Source organism: Carassius carassius, chromosome 6 (assembly GCF_963082965.1).
Source record: "Carassius carassius chromosome 6, fCarCar2.1, whole genome shotgun sequence".
Taxonomy (NCBI): Eukaryota; Metazoa; Chordata; class Actinopteri; order Cypriniformes; family Cyprinidae; genus Carassius; species Carassius carassius.
The window spans coordinates 31,039,038-31,058,562 of NC_081760.1; the positions used below are offsets into that span (position 1 = coordinate 31,039,038).

The window sequence follows — 19,525 nt, forward strand, 5'->3', positions numbered from 1 at the left end:
AGGAAGCTGACTGGTTGTATGACATCTCCATCCTGGTAGCTGTATTCCATCCTGCCATCAATCTGGTTTGAAGTGCTCCTACAAAACAATAATAGGTTTCATTTAGGGAATTGAACCCACTTCTTGAAAATGTTTTTTTTTTTTTGGTATTTGTAACGTTACGTAGCTTCAATAAGGTAAAATGCAAGGGCGCGTGAAGTAAAGACTGAAATTAATTTGCATCTTACGTGAAGTTGGAGGTCTTGGGTTGTAAAGTTGGACTGCCAGGTTCATTCAGAAGAGTGTTCAGCTGAAGGGGAAAAATCAAACCATTCATCAGTTTCTGGAGAACACTAGCATTAAATCTAAGTAGTATTAAACTGTTAATTTCTGACATTTACCGCATTATTGATGGTATCCTGCACTTTCTGGTTGGTGTTGCCTCTAGACACAGGGTCCTCTGGCATGCTGGTGTTAATCACGTTAAATGTAAAGACCACAGCATAGGAGGTTTCTGAGATTTCTGTTTGGATGGAAATGGTAATTTTAGAATTTTGACAAAAGCCGGTAAAACATGATTGGTTGTTTCAATATCAGTTCAAATTTCGAAGTGAAGATGATGACACTTACTCTCATAGGTGACATTCACCACCTTCACTGATTCATTGAGCTGTGATTCTCTGGAATGACGGAGAGTATTGATAGCACTGAGGACCAGAGATTCACTGGGCACTGGAGATGAGGTGTTGAACACCAGCTTGCTTGTGACCACTGCTGAACCAGATCTGTAAATATAACCACTTTTGTTTAATTTACATCAATGTATTTGCAATAAAAACATGACTTTTGCATTTTTTTTATTTGCTTAAAATAGAAAACCTAAATTTACATGAGTTTTGGAGTAGTAACAGAAACACTGGTTGTTGTGACTGGAAACACTGTTGTAGTGGTTGGTAGACGTAGCTCATTGAGGAAGCTGACTGGTTGTATGACATCTCCATCCTGGTAGCTGTATTCCATCCTGCCATCAATCTGGTTTGAAGTGCTCCTACAAAACAATAATAGGTTTCATTTAGGGAATTGAACCCACTTCTTGAAAATGTTTTTTTTTTTTTGGTATTTGTAACGTTACGTAGCTTCAATAAGGTAAAATGCAAGGGCGCGTGAAGTAAAGACTGAAATTAATTTGCATCTTACGTGAAGTTGGAGGTCTTGGGTTGTAAAGTTGGACTGCCAGGTTCATTCAGAAGAGTGTTCAGCTGAAGGGGAAAAATCAAACCATTCATCAGTTTCTGGAGAACACTAGCATTAAATCTAAGTAGTATTAAACTGTTAATTTCTGACATTTACCGCATTATTGATGGTATCCTGCACTTTCTGGTTGGTGTTGCCTCTAGACACAGGGTCCTCTGGCATGCTGATGTTAATCACGTTAAATGTAAAGACCACAGCAAAGGAGGTTTCTGAGATTTCTGTTTGGATGGAAATGGTAATTTTAGAATTTTGACAAAAGCCGGTAAAACATGATTGGTTGTTTCAATATCAGTTCAAATTTCGAAGTGAAGATGATGACACTTACTCTCATATGTGACATTCACCACCTTCACTGATTCATTGAGCTGTGATTCTCTGGAATGACGGAGAGTATTGATAGCACTGAGGACCAGAGATTCACTGGGCACTGGAGATGAGGTGTTGAACACCAGCTTGCTTGTGACCACTGCTGAACCAGATCTGTAAATATAACCACTTTTGTAAAATTTGCATCAATATATTTGCAATAAAATCATGACTTTTGCATTTTTTAATTTTCTTAAAATAGAAATCCAAAATTTACATGAGTTTTGGAGTAGTAACAGAAACACTGGTTGTTGTGACTGGAAACACTGTTGTAATGGTTGGTAGACGTAGCTCATTGAGGAAGCTGACTGGTTGTATGACATCTCCATCCTGGAAGCTGTATTCCATCCTGCCATCAATCTGGTTTGAAGTGCTCCTACAAAACAATAATAGGATTCATTTAGGGAATTGAACCCACTTCTTGAAAAAGGTTTTTTTTTTTGGTATTTGTAACATTACGTAGCTTCAATAAGTTAAATGCAAGGGAGTGTGAAGTAAAGACTGAAATTAATTTGCATCTTACGTGAAGTTGGAGGTCTTGGGTTGTAAAGTTGGACTGCCAGGTTCATTCAGAAGAGTGTTCAGCTGAAGGGGAAAAATCAAACCATTCATCAGTTTATGGAGAACACTGGCATTGAATCTAAGTAGTATTAAACTGTTCATTTTTTATGTTTACCGCATTATTGATGGTATCCTGCACTTTCTGGTTGGTGTTGCCTCTAGACACAGGGTCCTCTGGCATGCTGATGTTAATCACGTTAAATGTAAAGACCACAGCATAGGAAGTTTCTGAGATTTCTGTTTGGATGGAAATGGTAATTTTAGAATTTTGACAAAAGCCTGTAAAACATGATTGGTTGACTCAGTCTCAGTTCAAATTTCGAAGTGAAAATGATGACACTTACTCTCATAGGTGACATTCACCACCTTCACCGATTCATTGAGCTGTGACTCTCTGGAATGACGGAGAGTACTGATAGCACTGAGGACCAGAGATTCACTGGGCACTAGAGATGAGGAGTTGAACACCAGCTTGCTTGTGACCACTGCTGAACCAGATCTGTAAATATAACCACTTTTATTTAATTTACATCAATGTATTTGCAATAAAAACATGACTTTTGCATTTTTTTTTATTTGCTTAAAATAGAAAACCAAAATTTACATGAGTTTTGGAGTAGTAACAGAAACACTGGTTGTTGTGACTGGAAACACTGTTGTAGTGGTTGGTAGACGTAGCTCATTGAGGAAGCTGACTGGTTGTATGACATCTCCATCCTGGTAGCTGTATTCCATCCTGCCATCAATCTGGTTTGAAGTGCTCCTACAAAACAATAATAGGATTCATTTAGGGAATTGAACCCACTTCTTGAAAATGTTTTTTTTTTTTGGTATTTGTAACATTACGTAGCTTAAATAAGTTAAATGCAAGGGAGTGTGAAGTAAAGACTGAAATTAATTTGCATCTTACGTGAAGTTGAAGGTCTTGGGTTGTAAAGTTGGACTGCCAGGTTCATTCAGAAGAGTGTTCAGCTGAAGGGGAAAAATCAAACCATTCATCAGTTTCTGGTGAAGATTAACAATGGACATAAAGTTTGTTAATGGGTTAATAATAATTTCTTACCCCATAGTTTACAACATCTTGTACTTGCACGTAACTGCTGTTTCTTAGATCAGGGTTCTCTGGCATGCTGATATTACTCAGACTAAACTCGAAGATGATGACATAGGAGGTTTCTGAGAGCTCTGTTTGGAAAGAAACACCCATTTACAATCAGTTAAATGTTGACATGTTTTGCTGGTTGAATCTTTCATGTTTACATTTTTTTCTTTTACATTTGATATGTTAAAATGATGAAACTTACTCTGATAAGTAATATTTGCAATCTTCAGTGATTCATTGAGTTGGGACTGTCTAGATTCCCGAAGGGTACTAATAGCATTTAGGACCAAATCTTTAGTGGGCACTGACGACAAGGATGAGAATACCAATTTGGTTGTGACAGTTGCTGCACCAGTTACATTCGTTGACAATGTTTTGGGTATGTTTGAAGTTTCTGGTTCCAAACTTGAAGTACTTTGAAGTGTTGTAGATGCATCTGCTTTTGTTGTATTGTTTAGCGGTGTAGTATTGCTAGAAATGGTTTCAGCTGGTGTAGTTTTGGTTGATGATTGAAGTGGAATTGTAGATGGTGGAGATGCTGATGTGTTTGTGTTTGGAACTGATGTTACTGGAGCTATTGGAAATTCTGCTGCACTGATGAGACCTGTACTAATTCCAGTTGTAGTTGTTGATGCAGTTGTAGTCTCTGAATCCATTTTTGGCCTTGAAGTTGTTTTGGTTGAAAGTGCAGGTGTGACTGGAGCAGAAGATGTGCTGGTAAAAGCTACAGTTGTTCTTAAAAGACCTGTTGTTACTTGAAATGCATCTGTTGTTTGAGCTGCAGTTGAACTTGGAATAGTGGCTGTTGTTCTGCTTGGAACTGTAACTGAGATATCAGCTGGAATTGAAGTGGTGGGAAGAACAGTCATGGTTGTAATGGGTGTAGTTGGGGTTCTTGGAGGTTCAGCTGTTTTTGTTGGAGTTAATGTTGGGGATAAAGTTACATGTGATGATGAGATAGGCATAATTGTTACAGCAATAGTTACAGTTTCTGGAGACACAGTTGTGATAATCGGAGGTGCATTTGTTGTGGTAATGAGTCCTGCCTGGCTTAGAGCTGGAGCTGTATTAGTGAAAGCAATAGTTGTGGTTGATATAGGTGCAGTTATTATTTGGAATGCAGTTGTTTTTGCCACTGTTGGTGTGTTTGTGCTTGGAATTGAAGCAGTTTGAGATGGATGTTCAGTTGTGGGATAGTTATTAGTAGAAGAGAAAGCTGTAATGGTAGATGTTGCAGGTGCAGGAGTACTCTCCAATGTTGCAAACATTGTTGGTGCAGTAAGAGTTGAGGTTTCAGTTGTAGTGACTGATGTAGTAGTGGAAGGAATGATTGTTGTGGTGGAAGCTGTAGTTGTGGTTGTTGCAAGAGAACTTGCTGTTTCTGAATTTGTAGAAATTGTTGTTGATGCAACAGTTGTGGAATCTGGACTCACAACTTCAGTAGTTGCAGCTACACTAGACATTGTGATTTGAGCTGTGGTTGAACTTGGGGCATCAGATGACGTTGGAGCTGAGGTCCTGGTGGAAGGTTTATTTATGGTTGTAGAAGCTGCTGTTGTCATTGTTGAAACTACAGTTGTAGTTGTGGAGGCTGTAGTTCTTGATGTTGTTGGTGAAGTTGTGGTTTCTGAAGTCATTCTTGTGATTGTTTCAGAAGTTGCCGGTGCAAGTGGCATTGTGGTTTGAGCTGTTGTTGTCATTGGAGCAGATGTCATAGAGGAAGGTACAGTTATAGTTGAGGAAGCTGTAGTTATGGATTTTGTTACAGGTGCAGATGCTTCTGAAGATGTAGACATTGTTGGTAAAGTTACAGCTGTTGATGTTGTTGGATAATTAGTTGATAATGAGGTTGGAGATGATGATGTAGAAGCAGAAGGCACTATCGCAGCTGAGGAAGGTGTAGATGTTGAGGATGTAGTTGTAGTTTTGAAAGCTGTAGTCACAGCAGTGGAAGGCCCCACTAAGGCTGTGGAGGCTGCAGTTGTGCTTGTTGCAGGTGTAGTTGTACTTTCTGATTTTGTTGGAAATGTTGTAGACGTAAGAGTTGTTGCTTCTGAAGTCACAACAGTGGACATGAGAGCTCCAGTAGAGGTGGCTGCAAGAAGCGATGTGGTTTGGGATGTTGTTGTACTTGGAGCTTCAGATGACATTGGAGCTGCTGGCTTAGAGGAAGGTACAGTTGTAATAGAAGAAGCTGTAGTTACTGACGTTGTTACAGGTCCAGTTGTTTCTGAAGATGTAGGCACACGTGTTGAAGTGAGAGTTGAGGATTCTGAAGATACAGCTGTTGACGCTGTGGGTTTGCTTGTTGCTGTAGGTGTGGTTGAGGAAGCTGAAGTTGTGGTTTCTGCTGTTGTACTCTCTGAAGTTGTAACCAACACTGTTGAAGCAACAGATGTAGTTTCTGTACTCACAACTGTGGTTGTGGGAACCTTAGTAGTTGAGGACTCTGTAGTTACTGAAGTTGCTACAGCTACGGTTGTTTCTGAAGTTGTAGGCATTGTTGTTGAAGTAAGAGTTGTGGATGCTGAAGTTACAGCTGTTGATGTTGTGGGATTGTTTGTTGCTGTAGGTGTGGTTGATGAAGCTGTGGTCATTTTTTCTGCTGTTTTACTCTCCAAAGTTGTAGGCACCACTGTTGAAGTAAAAGGTGTAGTCTCTGTACTCACAACTGTGGTTGTGGGAATTTTAGTAGTTGAGGACTCGGTAGTTCCTGATGTTGTTACAGGTGGAGTTGTTACTGAAGATGTAGGCACTGTTATTTCATTGAGCGTTGGGGATGCTGAAGTTACAGCTGTTGACGTTGTGGGATTTTTTGTTGTTGTAGGTGTGGATGATGAAGCTGTAGTCATGGTTTCTGCTGTAGTACTTTCTGAAGTTTTAGGCACCACTGTTGGAGTAACAGGTGTAGTTTCTGTACTAAAAACTGTGGTTGTAGGAATTTTAGTAGTTGAGGATGTTGTAGTTCCTGATGTTGTTACTGGTGGAGTTGTTCCTGAAGATGTAGGCACTGTTGTTGTCGTGAGAGTAGTGGATGCTAAAGTTAAAGCTGTTGATGTTGTGGGAATATTTGTTGACTTAGCTGTGGTTGATGAAGCTGTAGTCATGGTTTCTCCTGTTGTACTTTCTAAAGTTGTAGGCACCACTGTTGAAGTAACAGGTGTAGTTTCTGTGCTCACAACTGTGATTGTAGGAATTTTAGTAGTAGAGGATTCAGTAGTTACTGATGTTGTTACTGGTGCAGATGTTCCTGTAGATGTAGGCACTGTTGTTGAAGTGAGAGTAGTGGATGCTGAAGTTACAGCTGTTGACGTTGTGGGATTTTTTGTTGTTGTAGGTGTAGATGATGAAGCTGTAGTCATGGTTTCTGCTGTAGTACTTTCTGAAGTTGTGGGCAACACTGTTGGATTAACAGGTGTAGTTTCTGTACTCACAACTGTGGTTGTAGGAATTTTAGTAGTTGAGGATGTTGTAGTTCCTGATGTTGTTACTGGTGCAGTTATTCCTGAAGATGTAGGCACTGTAGTTGTCGTGAGAGTAGTGGATGCTGAAGTTAGAGCTGTTGACGTTGTGGGAATGTTTGTTGTTGTAGGTGAGGTTGAGGAAGCTGTAGTTGTGGTTTCTCCTGTTGTACTTTCTGAAGTTGTAGGCACAACTGTTGAAGTAACAGGTGTAGTTTCTGTACTCACAACTGTGGTTGTAGGAATTTTAGTAGTAGAGGATTCAGTAGTTACTGATGTTGTTACTGGTGCAGATGTTCCTGAAGATGTAGGCACTGTTGTTGAAGTGAGAGTAGTGGATGCTGAATTTAAAGATGTAGACGTTGTGGGAATGTTTGTTGTGGTAGGTGTAGTTGATGAAGCTATATTTGTGGTTTCTGCTGTTGTACTTTCTGAAGTTATAGGCACTACTGTTAAAGTAACAGGTGTAGTTTCTGTACTCAGAACTGTGGTTGTGGGAATTTTATTAGTTGAGGATTCTGTGGTTACTGATGTTGTTACTGGTGCAGATTTTCCTGAAGATGTAGGCACTGTTGTTGAAGTGAGAGTAGTGGATGCTGAAGTTAAAGCTGTTGACGTTGTGGGAATGTTTGTTGTTGTAGGTGTGGATGATGAAGCTGTAATCATGGTTTGTGCTGTTGTACTTTCTGAAGTTGTAGGCACCACTGTTGAAGTAACAGATGTTGTTTCTGTACTCACAACTGTGGTTGTGGGAATTTTAGTAGTTGAGGATTTTGTAGTTACTGATGTTGTTACTGGTGGAGTTGTTCCTGAAGATGTAGGCACTGTTGTTGTACTGAGTGTTGTGGATGCTGAAGTTACAGCTGTTGACGTTTTGGGGTTGTTTGCTGTTGTAGGTGAGGTGGATGAAGCTGTAGTCGTGGTTTCTGCTGTTGTACTTTCTGAAGTTGTAGGCACCACTGTTGAAGTTACAGGTGCAGTTTCTGTACTCAGAACTGTGGTTGTGGGAATTTTAGTAGTTGAGGATTCTATAGTTACTGATGTTGTTACTGGTGCAGATGTTCCTGAAGATGTAAGCACTGTTGTTGAAGTGAGAGTAGTGGATGCTGAAGTTAAAGCTGTTGACGTTGTGGGAATGTTTGTTGTGGTAGGTGTGGTTGATGAAGCAATCATGGTGGTTTCTGCTGTTGTACTTTCAAAAGTTGTAGGCACCACTGTTGAAGTAACAGGTGTAGTTTCTGTACTCAGAACTGTGGTTGTGGGAATTTTAGTAGTTGAGGATTCTGTAGTTACTGATGTTGTTACTTGTGCAGATGTTCCTGAAGATGTAGGCACTGTTGTTGAAGTGAGAGTAGTGGATGCTGAAGTTAAAGGTGTAAACGTTGTGGGAATGTTTGTTGTGGTAGGTGTGGTTGATGAAGCTATAATTGTGGTTTCTGCTGTTGTACTTTCTGAAGTTTTAGGCACTACTGTTAAAGTAACAGGTGTAGTTTCTGTACTCAGAACTGTGGTTGTGGGAATTTTAGTAGTTGAGGATTCTGTAGTTACTGATGTTGTTACTGGTGCAGATGTCCCTGAAGATGTAAGCACTGTTGTTGAAGTGAGAGTAGTGGATGCTGAAGTTAAAGCTGTAGATGTAGTGGGAATGTTTGCTGTTGTAGGTGAGGTTGATGAAGCAATCGTGGTGGTTTCTGCTGTTGTACTTTCAAAAGTTGTAGGCACCAATGTTGAAGTAACAGGTGTAGTTTCTGTACTCATAACTGTGGTTGTGGGAATTTTAGTAGTTGCGGATTCTGTAGTTACTGATGCTGTTACTGGTGGAGTTGTTCCTGAAGATGTGGGCACTGTTGTTGTAGTGAGTGTTGTGGATGCTGAAGTTACAGCTGTTGACGTAGTGGGAGTGTTTGCTGTTGTAGGTGAGGTTGATGAAGCTGTAGTCGTGGTTTCTGCTGTTGTACTTTCTGAAGTTGTAGGCACCACTGTTAAAGTTACAGGTGTAGTTTCTGTACTCACAACTGTGGTTGTTTGAATTTTAGTAGTTGAGGATTCTGTAGTTAATGATGTTGTTACTGGTGCAGATGTTCCTGAAGATGTGGGCACTGTTGTTGAAGTGAGAGTAGTGGATGCTAAAGTTAAAGCTGTAGACGTTGTGGCAATGTTTGTTGTGGTAGGTGTGGTTGATGAAGCTATAGTCGTGGTTTCTGCTGTTATACTTTCAAAAGTTGTAGGCACCAATGTTGAAGTAACAGGTGTAGTTTCTGTACTCATAACTGTGGTTGTGGGAATTTTAGTAGTTGCGGATTCTGTAGTTACTGATGCTGTTACTGGTGGAGTTGTTCCTGAAGATGTGGGCACTGTTGTTGTAGTGAGTGTTGTGGATGCTGAAGTTACAGCTGTTGACGTAGTGGGAGTGTTTGCTGTTGTAGGTGAGGTTGATGAAGCTGTAGTAGTGGTTTCTGCTGTTTTACTTTCTGAAGTTGTAGGCACCACTATTAAAGTAACAGGTGTAGTTTCTGTACTCAGAACTGTGGTTGTAGGAATTTTAGTAGTTGAGGATTCTGTAGTTACTGATGTCGTTACTGCTGGAGTTGTTCCTGAAGATGTAGGCACTGTTGTTGAAGTGAGAGTAGTAGATGCTGAATTTAAAGATGTAGACGTTGTGGGAATGTTTGTTGTGGTAGGTGTGGTTGATGAAGCTATAGTCGTGGTTTCTGCTGTTATACTTTCTAAAGTTGTAGGCACCACTGTTGAAGTTACAGGTGTCGTTCCTGTACTCAGAACTGTGGTTGTGGGAATTTGAGTAGTTGAGGATTCTGTAGTTACTGATGTTGTGACTTGTGCAGATGTTCCTGAAGATGTAGGCACTGTTGTTGAAGTGAGAGTAGTGGATGCTGAAGTTAAAGGTGTAGATGTTGTGGGAATGTTTGTTGTGGTAGGTGTAGTTGATGAAGCTATAGTTGTGGTTTCTGCTGTTGTACTTTCTGAAGTTATAGGCACTACTGTTAAAGTAACAGGTGTAGTTTCTGTACTCAGAACTGTGGTTGTAGGAATTTTAGTAGTTGAGGATTCTGTAGTTACTGATGTTGTTACTGGTGCAGATGTTCCTGAAGATGTAGGCACTGTTGTTGTAGTGAGAGTAGTGGATGCTGAAGTTAAAGCTGTTGACGTTGTGGGAATGTTTGTTGTGGTAGGTGTCGTTGATGAAGCAATCGTGGTGGTTTCTGCTGTTGTACTTTCTAAAGTTGTAGGCACCACTGTTGAAGTAACAGGTGTAGTTTCTGTACTCATAACTGTGGTTGTGGGAATTTTAGTAGTTGCGGATTCTGTAGTTACTGATGCTGTTACTGGTGGAGTTGTTCCTGAAGATGTAGGCACTGTTGTTGTAGTGAGTGTTGTGGATGCTGAAGTTAAAGGTGTAGACGTTGTGGGAATGTTTGTTGTGGTAGGTGTGGTTGATGAATCTTTAGTTGTGGTTTCTGCTGTTGTACTTTCTGAAGTTATAGGTACCACTGTTAAAGTAACAGGTGTAGTTTCTGTACTCAGAACTGTGGTTATGGGAATTTTATTAGTTGAGGATTCTGAAGTTACTGATGTTGTTACTGGTGCAGATGTTCCTGAAGATGTAGGCACTGTTGTTGAAGTGAGAGTAGTGGATGCTGAAGTTAAAGCTGTTGACATTGTGGGAATGTTTATTGTTTTAGGTGTGGATGATGAAGTTGTAATCATGGTTTGTGCTGTTGTACTTTCTGAAGTTGTAGGCACCACTGTTGAAGTAACAGGTGTTGTTTCTGTACTCACAACTGTGGTTGTGGGAATTTTAATAGTTGAGGATTCTGTAGTTACTGATGCTGTTACTGGAGGAGTTGTTCCTGAAGATGTAGGCACTGTTGTTGTAGTGAGTGTTGTGGATGCTGAAGTTAAAGGTGGAGACGTTGTGGGGTTGTTTGCTGTTGTAGGTGAGGTGGATGAAGCTGTAGTCGTGGTTTCTGCTGTTGTACTTTCTGAAGTTGTAGGCACCACTGTTGAAGTTGTAGGTGTAGTTTCTCTACTCAGAACTGTGGTTGTGGGAATTTTAGTAGTTGAGGATTCTGTAGTTACTGATGTTGTTACTGGTGCAGATGTTCCTGAAGGTGTAGGCACTGTTGTTGTAGTGAGAGTAGTGGATGCTGAAGTTAAAGCTGTTGACGTAGTGGGAATGTTTGCTGTTGTAGGTGAGGTTGATGAAGCTGTAGTTATGGTTTGTGCTGTTGTACTTTCTGAAGTTGTAGGCACCACTGTTAAAGTTACAGGTGTAGTTTCTGTACTCACAACTGTAGTTGTGGAAATTTTAGTAGTTGAGGATTCTGTAGTTACTGATGTTGTTACTGGTGCAGTTGTTTCTGAAGATGTAGGCACTGTTGTTGAAGTGAGAGTTGTGGATTCTGAAGTTAAAGCTGTTGACATTGTGGGATTGTTTGTTGTTGTAGGTGTGGTTGATGAAGCTGTAGTTGTGGTTTCTGATGTTGTACTCTCTGATGTTGTAGGCACCACTGTTGAAGTAATAGATGTGGTTTCTGTACTCACAACTGTGGTTGTGGGAATTTCAGTAGTTGATGATGCTGTAGTTAATAAAGTTGTTACAGGTGCAGTTGTTTCTGAAGATGTAGGCACTGTTGTTGAAGTGAGAGTTGTGGATTCTGAAGTTAAAGCTGTTGAGGTTGTTGGATTGTTTGTTGTTGTACTTGTGGTTGTTGAAGCTGTAGTCGTGGTTTCTGATGTTGTACTCTCTGATGTTGTAGGCACCACTGTTGAAGTAATAGATGTGGTTTCTGTACTCACAACTGTGGTTGTGGAAATTTCAGAAGTTGTGGATGCTGTAGTTACTAAAGTGGTTACAGGTGCAGTTGTTCCTGAAGATGTAGGGACTGTTGTTGAAGAGAGAGTTGTGGATTCTGAAGTTACAGCTGTTGACGTTGTGGGATTGTTTGTTGTTGTAGGTGTGGTTGATGAAGCTGAAGTCTTGGTTTCTGCTGTTGTACTCTCTGAAGATGTAGGCACCACTGTTGAAGTAATAGATATGGTTTCTGTACTCACAACTGTGGTTGTGGGAATTTTAGTAGTCGAGGATGGTGGAGTTACTGATGTTGTTACAGGTGCAGTTGTTTCTGAAGATGTAGGCACTGTTGTTGAAGTGAGAGTTGTGGATTCTGAAGTTACAGCTGTTGACGTTGTGGGATTGTTTGTTGTTGTAGTTGTGGTTGATGAAGCTGTAGTCGTGGTTGCTGATATTGTACTCTCTGAAGTTGTAGGAACCACTGTTGAAGTAATAGAAATGGTTTCTTTACTAACAACTGTGGTTGTGGGAATTTCAGTAGTTGAGGATGCTGTAGTTACTGAAGTTGTTACAGGTGCAGTTGTTCCTGAAGATGTAGGCACTGTTGTTGAAGTGAGAGTTGTGGATTCTGAAGTTACAGCTGTTGACTTTGTGGGGTTGTTTGTTGTTGTAGGTGTGGTTGTGGGAATTTCAGTAGTGGAGGATGCTGTAGTCACTAATGTTGTTACAGGTGCAGTTGTTTCTGAAGATGTAGGCATTGTTGTTGAAGTGAGAGTTGTGGATTCTGAAGTTAAAGCTGTTGAGGTTGTTGGATTCTTTGTTGTTGTAGCTGTGGTTGATGAAGCTGTAGTCTTGGTTTCTGCTGTTGTACTCTCTGAAGATGTAGGCACCACTGTTGAAGTAATAGATATGGTTTCTGTACTCACAACTGTGGTTGTGGGAATTTTAGTAGTCGAGGATGGTGGAGTTACTGATGTTGTTACAGGTGCAGTTGTTTCTGAAGATGTAGGCACTGTTGTTGAAGTGAGAGTTGTGGATTCTGAAGTTACAGCTGTTGACGTTGTGGGATTGTTTGTTGTTGTAGTTGTGGTTGATGAAGCTGTAGTCGTGGTTTCTGATGTTGTACTCTCTGAAATTGTAGGAACCATTGTTGAAGTAATAGATGTGGTTTCTGTACTCACAACTGTGGTTGTGGGAATTTCAGTAGTGGAGGATGCTGTAGTTACTGAAGTTGTTACAGGTGCAGTTGTTCCTGAAGATGTAGGGACTGTTGTTGAAGGGAGAGTTGTGGATGCTGAAGTTACAGCTGTTGATGTTGTGGGATTGTTTGTTGTTGTAGGTGTGGTTGATGAAGCTGTAGTCGTGGTTTCTGCTGTTGTACTCTCTGAAGTTGTAGGCACCACTGTTGAAGTTATAGATGTGGTTTCTGTACTCACAACTGTGGTTGTGGGAATTTCAGAAGAGGAGGATGCTGTAGTTACTGATGTTGCTACAGGTGCAGTTGTTTCTGACGATGTAGGCACTGTTGTTAAAGTGAGAGTTGTGGATTCTGAAGTTACAGCTGTTGAAGTTGTAGGATTGTTTGTGGTTGTAGGCATGGTTGATGAAGCTGTAGTCATGGTTTCTGCTGTTGTACTCTCTGAAGTTGTAGGCACCACTGTTGAAGTAATAGATGTAGTTTCTGTGCTCACAACTGTGGTTGTGGGAATTTCAGTAGTTGATGATGCTGTAGTTACTAAAGTTGTTACAGGTGCAGTTGTTTCTGAAGATGTAGGCACTGTTGTTGAAGTGAGAGTTGTGGATTCTGAAGTTAAAGCTGTTGAGGTTGTTGGATTGTTTGTTGTTGTACTTGTGGTTGTTGAAGCTGTAGTCGTGGTTTGTGCCTTTGTACTTTCTGAAGTTGTAGGCACCACTGTTAAAGTTACAGGTGTAGTTTCTGTACTCACAACTGTAGTTGTGGGAATTTTAGTAGTTGAGGATTCTGTAGTTACTGATGTTGTTACTGGTGCAGTTGTTTCTGAAGATGTAGGCACTGTTGTTAAAGTGAGAGTTGTGGATTCTGAAGTTACAGCTGTTGACTTTGTGGGGTTGTTTGTTGTTGTAGGTGTGGTTGTGGGAATTTCAGTAGTGGAGGATGCTGTAGTCACTAATGTTGTTACAGGTGCAGTTGTTTCTGAAGATGTAGGCATTGTTGTTGAAGTGAGAGTTGTGGATTCTGAAGTTAAAGCTGTTGAGGTTGTTGGATTCTTTGTTGTTGTAGCTGTGGTTGATGAAGCTGTAGTCGTGGTTTCTGATGTTGTACTCTCTGAAATTGTAGGAACCATTGTTGAAGTAATAGATGTGGTTTCTGTACTCACAACTGTGGTTGTGGGAATTTCAGTAGTGGAGGATGCTGTAGTTACTGAAGTTGTTACAGGTGCAGTTGTTCCTGAAGATGTAGGGACTGTTGTTGAAGGGAGAGTTGTGGATGCTGAAGTTACAGCTGTTGATGTTGTGGGATTGTTTGTTGTTGTAGGTGTGGTTGATGAAGCTGTAGTCGTGGTTTCTGCTGTTGTACTCTCTGAAGTTGTAGGCACCACTGTTGAAGTTATAGATGTGGTTTCTGTACTCACAACTGTGGTTGTGGGAATTTCAGAAGAGGAGGATGCTGTAGTTACTGATGTTGCTACAGGTGCAGTTGTTTCTGACGATGTAGGCACTGTTGTTAAAGTGAGAGTTGTGGATTCTGAAGTTACAGCTGTTGAAGTTGTAGGACTGTTTGTGGTTGTAGGCATGGTTGATGAAGCTGTAGTCATGGTTTCTGCTGTTGTACTCTCTGAAGTTGTAGGCACCACTGTTGAAGTAATAGATGTAGTTTCTGTGCTCACAACTGTGGTTGTGGGAATTTCAGTAGTTGATGATGCTGTAGTTACTAAAGTTGTTACAGGTGCAGTTGTTTCTGAAGATGTAGGCACTGTTGTTGAAGTGAGAGTTGTGGATTCTGAAGTTAAAGCTGTTGAGGTTGTTGGATTGTTTGTTGTTGTACTTGTAGTTGTTGAAGCTGTAGTCGTGGTTTGTGCCTTTGTACTTTCTGAAGTTGTAGGCACCACTGTTAAAGTTACAGGTGTAGTTTCTGTACTCACAACTGTAGTTGTGGGAATTTTAGTAGTTGAGGATTCTGTAGTTACTGATGTTGTTACTGGTGCAGTTGTTTCTGAAGATGTAGGCACTGTTGTTGAAGTGAGAGTTGTGGATTCTGAAGTTAAAGCTGTTGACATTGTGGGATTGTTTGTTGTTGTAGGTGTGGTTGATGAAGCTGTAGTCGTGGTTTCTGATGTTGTACTCTCTGATGTTGTAGGCACCACTGTTGAAGTAATAGATGTGGTTTCTGTACTCACAACTGTGGTTGTGGGAATTTCAGTAGTTGATGATGCTGTAGTTACTAAAGTTGTTACAGGTGCAGTTGTTTCTGAAGATGTAGGCACTGTTGTTGAAGTGAGAGTTGTGGATTCTGAAGTTAAAGCTGTTGAGGTTCTTTGATTGTTTGTTGTTGTAGGTGTGGTTGATGAAGCTGTAGTCGTGGTTTCTGATGTTGTACTCTCTGAAGTTGTAGGCACCACTGTTGAAGTAATAGATGTGGTTTCTGTACTCACAACTGTGGTTGTAGGACTTTCAGTAGTGGAGGATGCTGTAGTTACTGAAGTTGTTACAGGTGCAGTTGTTCCTGAAGATGTAGGCACTGTTGTTGAAGTGAGAGTTGTGGATTCTGAAGTTACAGCTATTGAGGTTGTTGGATTCTTTGTTGTTGTAGCTGTGGTTGATGAAGCTGTATTCGTGGTTTCTGATGTTGTACTCTCTGAAGTTGTAGGAACCACTGTTGAAGTAATAGATGTGGTTTCTGTACTCACAACTGTGGTTGTGGGAATTTCAGTAGTTGAGGATGCTGTAGTTACTGAAGTTGTTACAGGTGCAGTTGTTTCTGAAGATGTAGGCACTGTTGTTGAAGTGAGAGTTGTGGATTCTGAAGTAACAGCTGTTGACGTTGTGGGATTGTTTGTTGTTGTAGGTGTGGTTGTGGAAATTTCAGTAGTGGAGGATGTTGTAGTTACTGATGTTGTTATGGGTGCAGTTGTTTCTGAAGATGAAGGCACTGGTGTTGAAGTGAGAGTTGTGGATTCTGAAGATATAGCCGTTGAGGTTGTGGGATTGTTTGTTGTTGTAAGTGTGGTTGATGAAGCTGTAGTCGTGGTTTCTGCTGTTGTACTCTCTGAAGTTGTAGGCAACACTGTTGAAGTAATAGATGTGTTTTCTGTACTCACAACTGTGGTTGTAGGACTTTCATTAGTGGAGGATGCTGTAGTTACTGAAGTTGTTACAAGTGCAGTTGTTCCTGAAGATGTAGGCACTGTTGTTGAAGTGAGAGTTGTGGATTCTGAAGTTACAGCTGTTGAGGTTGTAGGATTGTTTGTTGTTGTAGGCGTGGTTGATGAAGCTGTAGTCATGGTTTCTGCTGTTGTACTCTCTGAAGTTGTAGGCACCACTGTTGAAGTAATAGATGTAGTTTCTGTGCTCACAACTGTGGTTGTGGGAATTTCAGTAGTTGATGATGCTGTAGTTACTAAAGTTGTTACAGGTGCAGTTGTTTCTGAAGATGTAGGCACTGTTGTTGAAGTAAGAGTTGTGGATTCTGAAGTTAAAGCTGTTGAGGTTCTTGGATTGTTTGTTGTTGTAGGTGTGGTTGATGAAGCTGTAGTCGTGGTTTCTGATGTTGTACTCTCTGAAGTTGTAGGCACCACTGTTGAAGTAATAGATGTGGTTTCTGTACTCACAACTGTGGTTGTAGGACTTTCAGAAGTGGAGGATGCTGTAGTTACTGAAGTTGTTACAGGTGCAGTTGTTCCTGAAGATGTAGGCACTGTTGTTGAAGTGAGAGTTGTGGATTCTGAAGTTACAGCTGTTGGGGTTGTTGGATTCTTTGTTGTTGTAGCTGTGGTTGATGAAGCTGTAGTCGTGGTTTCTGATGTTGTACTCTCTGAAGTTGTAGGAACCACTGTTGAAGTAATAGATGTGGTTTCTGTACTCACAACTGTGGTTGTGGGAATTTCAGTAGTTGAGGATGCTGTAGTTACTGAAGTTGTTACAGGTGCAGTTGTTTCTGAAGATGTAGGCACTGTTGTTGAAGTGAGAGTTGTGGATTCTGAAGTAACAGCTGTTGACGTTGTGGGATTGTTTGTTGTTGTAGGTGTGGTTGTGGAAATTTCAGTAGTGGAGGATGCTGTAGTTACTGATGTTGTTATGGGTGCAGTTGTTTCTGAAGATGAAGGCAATGGTGTTGAAGTGAGAGTTGTGGATTCTGAAGATATAGCCGTTAAGGTTGTGGGATTGTTTGTTGTTGTAATTGTGGTTGATGAAGCTGTAGTCGTGGTTTCTGCTGTTGTACTCTCTGAAGTTGTAGGCACCACTGTTGAAGTAATAGATGTGGTTTCTGTACTCACAACTGTGGTTGTAGGACTTTCAGTAGTGGAGGATGCTGTAGTTACTGAAGTTGTTACAGGTGCAGTTGTTCCTGAAGATGTAGGCACTGTTGTTGAAGTGAGAGTTGTGGATTCTGAAGTTACAGCTGTTGAGGTTGTTGGATTCTTTGTTGTTGTAGCTGTGGTTGATGAAGCTGTAGTCGTGGTTTCTGATGTTGTACTCTCTGAAATTGTAGGAACCATTGTTGAAGTAATAGATGTGGTTTCTGTACTCACAACTGTGGTTGTGGGAATTTCAGTAGTTGAGGATGCTGTAGTTACTGAAGTTGTTACAGGTGCAGTTGTTTCTGAAGATGTAGGCACTGTTGTTGAAGTGAGAGTTGTGGATTCTGAAGTAACAGCTGTTGGCGTTGTGGGATTGTTTGTTGTTGTAGGTGTGGTTGTGGGAATTTCAGTAGTGGAGGATGCTGTAGTTACTGATGTTGTTATGGGTGCAGTTGTTTCTGAAGATGAAGGCACTGGTGTTGAAGTGAGAGTTGTGGATTCTGAAGATATAGCCGTTGAGGTTGTGGGATTGTTTGTTGTTGTAAGTGTGGTTGATAAAGCTGTAGTCGTGGTTTCTGCTGTTGTACTTTGTGAAGTTGTAGGCACCACCGTTGAAGTAATAGATGTGGTTTCTGTACTCACAACTGTGGTTGTAGGACTTTCAGTAGTGGAGGATGCTGTCGTTACTGATGTTGTTACAGGCGCAGTTGTTACTGAAGATGTAAGCACTGTTGTTGAAGTGAGAGTTGTGGATTCTGAAGATATAGCCGTTGAGGTTGTGGGATTGTTTGTTGTTGTAGGTGTGGTTGATGAAGCTGTAGTCGTGGTTTCTGCTGTTGTACTATCTGAAGTTGTAGGCACCACTGTTGAAGTAATAGATGTGGTTTCTGTACTCACAACTGTGGTTGTAGGACTTTCAGTAGTGGAGGATTCTGTAGTTACTGATGTTGTAACAGGTGCAGTTGTTTCTGTAGATGTAGGCACTGTTGTTGAAGTGAGAGTTGTTGATTCTGAAGATATATCTGTTGAGGTTGTGGGATTGTTTGTTGTTGTAGGTGTGGTTGATGAAGCGGTAGTCGTGGTTTCTGCTGTTGTACTCTCTGGAGTTGTAGGAACCACTGTTGAAGTAATAGATATGGTTTCTGTACTCACAACTGTGGTTGTAGGACTTTCAGTAGTTGAGGATGTTGTAGTTCCTGATGTTGTTACAGGTGCAGTTGTTTCTGAAGATGTCGGTATAACTGTTAAAGTGAAAATTGTAGATTCAGACGTTACAGCTGTTGAAGTTGTTGGACCATTTGTTGTTGTAGGTGTGGTTGATGAAACTGTAGTTGTGGTTTCTGCTGTTGTACTCTCTGAAGTTGTAGGCACCACTGTTGAAGAAACAGATGTGGTTTCTGTATTCACATCTGTGGTTGTGGGATTTTCAGTAGTTGTGGATGTTGCAGTTCCTGATGTTGTTACAGGTGCAGTTGTTTCTGAAGATGTTGGTACAACTGTTGACGTGAGAGTTGTTGATTCTGAAGTTACAGCTGTTGATGTCGTGGGATTGCTTGTTGTTGTAGCTGTGGTTGATGAATCTGTAGTTGTGGTTTCTGCTGTTGTACTCTCTGAAGTTGTAGGCACCACTGTTGAAGTAATAGATGTGGTTTCTGTACTCACATCTATGGTTGTGGCAATTTCAGTAGTGGAGGATGCTGTAGTTACTGATGTTGTTACGGGTGCAGTTGTTTCTGAAGATGTAGGCACTGTGGTTGAAGTGAGAGTTGTTGATTCAGAAGATATAGCTGTTGAGGTTGTGGGATTGTTTGTTGTTGTAGGTGTGGTTGAAGAAGCTGTAGTTGTGGTTTCTGCTGTTGTACTTTCTGAAGTTGTAGGCACCACTGTTGAAGTAATAGATGTGGTTTCTGTACTCACATCTGTGGTTGTGGGAATTTCAGTAGTTGTGGATGTTGTAGTTCCTGATGTTGTTACAGGTGTAGTTGTTTCTGAAGATGTAGGCACTGTTGTTGAAATGAGAGTTGTGGATTCTGAAGTAACAGCTGTTGACGTGGGATTGTTTGTTGTTGTAGGTGTGGTTGTGGGAATTTCAGTAGTGGAGGATGCTGTAGTTACTGATGTTATTATGGGCGCAGTTGTTTCTGAAGATGAAGGCACTGTTGTTGAAGTGAGAGTTGTGGATTCTGAAGATATAGCCGTTGAGGTTGTGGGATTGTTTGTTGTTGTAAGTGTGGTTGATGAAGCTGTAGTCGTGGTTTCTGCTGTTGTACTCTCTGAAGATGTAGGCACCACTGTTGAAGTAATAGATGTGGTTTCTGTACTCACAACTGTGGTTGTAAGACTTTCAGTAGTGGAGGATGCTGTCGTTACTGATGTTGTTACAGGTGCAGTTGTTTCTGAAGATGTAGGCACTGTTGTTGAAGTGAGAGTTGTGGATTCTGAAGATATAGCCGTTGAGGTTGTGGGATTGTTTGTTGTTGTAGGTGTGGTT

At 40.9% G+C, this 19,525-nt stretch overlaps 1 protein-coding gene across 1 annotated transcript in view; it reads right to left on the reverse strand.

The window, feature by feature from the left end:
* LOC132141693 (serine-rich adhesin for platelets-like) overlaps nucleotides 1–19,525 on the reverse strand; it is a 54,992-nt gene that overhangs the window by 26,786 nt on the left and 8,681 nt on the right. The window contains exons 8-49 of the mRNA XM_059551358.1: nucleotides 19,150–19,361; nucleotides 18,754–19,037; nucleotides 18,305–18,642; nucleotides 17,056–17,267; nucleotides 16,733–16,826; nucleotides 16,402–16,601; nucleotides 16,035–16,346; nucleotides 15,852–15,920; nucleotides 15,369–15,458; nucleotides 15,169–15,254; nucleotides 14,971–14,999; nucleotides 14,716–14,915; nucleotides 13,890–14,405; nucleotides 13,696–13,839; nucleotides 13,428–13,568; nucleotides 12,918–13,058; nucleotides 11,854–11,997; nucleotides 11,675–11,762; nucleotides 11,445–11,543; nucleotides 11,232–11,288; nucleotides 10,834–11,033; nucleotides 10,655–10,778; nucleotides 9,292–9,758; nucleotides 9,049–9,194; nucleotides 8,794–8,807; nucleotides 8,539–8,684; nucleotides 7,850–8,042; nucleotides 7,560–7,718; nucleotides 7,264–7,463; nucleotides 6,830–7,022; nucleotides 6,499–6,644; nucleotides 5,471–5,624; nucleotides 5,143–5,315; nucleotides 3,224–3,345; nucleotides 3,071–3,132; nucleotides 2,857–2,923; nucleotides 2,123–2,184; nucleotides 1,559–1,698; nucleotides 1,330–1,451; nucleotides 1,177–1,238; nucleotides 869–1,027; nucleotides 610–764 (exon numbers count right to left, since the gene is read on the reverse strand). Coding sequence (XP_059407341.1) covers nucleotides 610–764; nucleotides 869–1,027; nucleotides 1,177–1,238; nucleotides 1,330–1,451; nucleotides 1,559–1,698; nucleotides 2,123–2,184; nucleotides 2,857–2,923; nucleotides 3,071–3,132; nucleotides 3,224–3,345; nucleotides 5,143–5,315; nucleotides 5,471–5,624; nucleotides 6,499–6,644; nucleotides 6,830–7,022; nucleotides 7,264–7,463; nucleotides 7,560–7,718; nucleotides 7,850–8,042; nucleotides 8,539–8,684; nucleotides 8,794–8,807; nucleotides 9,049–9,194; nucleotides 9,292–9,758; nucleotides 10,655–10,778; nucleotides 10,834–11,033; nucleotides 11,232–11,288; nucleotides 11,445–11,543; nucleotides 11,675–11,762; nucleotides 11,854–11,997; nucleotides 12,918–13,058; nucleotides 13,428–13,568; nucleotides 13,696–13,839; nucleotides 13,890–14,405; nucleotides 14,716–14,915; nucleotides 14,971–14,999; nucleotides 15,169–15,254; nucleotides 15,369–15,458; nucleotides 15,852–15,920; nucleotides 16,035–16,346; nucleotides 16,402–16,601; nucleotides 16,733–16,826; nucleotides 17,056–17,267; nucleotides 18,305–18,642; nucleotides 18,754–19,037; nucleotides 19,150–19,361 — 6,722 coding nt within the window. The remainder of the gene's footprint in view (nucleotides 1–609; nucleotides 765–868; nucleotides 1,028–1,176; nucleotides 1,239–1,329; nucleotides 1,452–1,558; nucleotides 1,699–2,122; nucleotides 2,185–2,856; nucleotides 2,924–3,070; nucleotides 3,133–3,223; nucleotides 3,346–5,142; nucleotides 5,316–5,470; nucleotides 5,625–6,498; nucleotides 6,645–6,829; nucleotides 7,023–7,263; nucleotides 7,464–7,559; nucleotides 7,719–7,849; nucleotides 8,043–8,538; nucleotides 8,685–8,793; nucleotides 8,808–9,048; nucleotides 9,195–9,291; nucleotides 9,759–10,654; nucleotides 10,779–10,833; nucleotides 11,034–11,231; nucleotides 11,289–11,444; nucleotides 11,544–11,674; nucleotides 11,763–11,853; nucleotides 11,998–12,917; nucleotides 13,059–13,427; nucleotides 13,569–13,695; nucleotides 13,840–13,889; nucleotides 14,406–14,715; nucleotides 14,916–14,970; nucleotides 15,000–15,168; nucleotides 15,255–15,368; nucleotides 15,459–15,851; nucleotides 15,921–16,034; nucleotides 16,347–16,401; nucleotides 16,602–16,732; nucleotides 16,827–17,055; nucleotides 17,268–18,304; nucleotides 18,643–18,753; nucleotides 19,038–19,149; nucleotides 19,362–19,525) is intronic.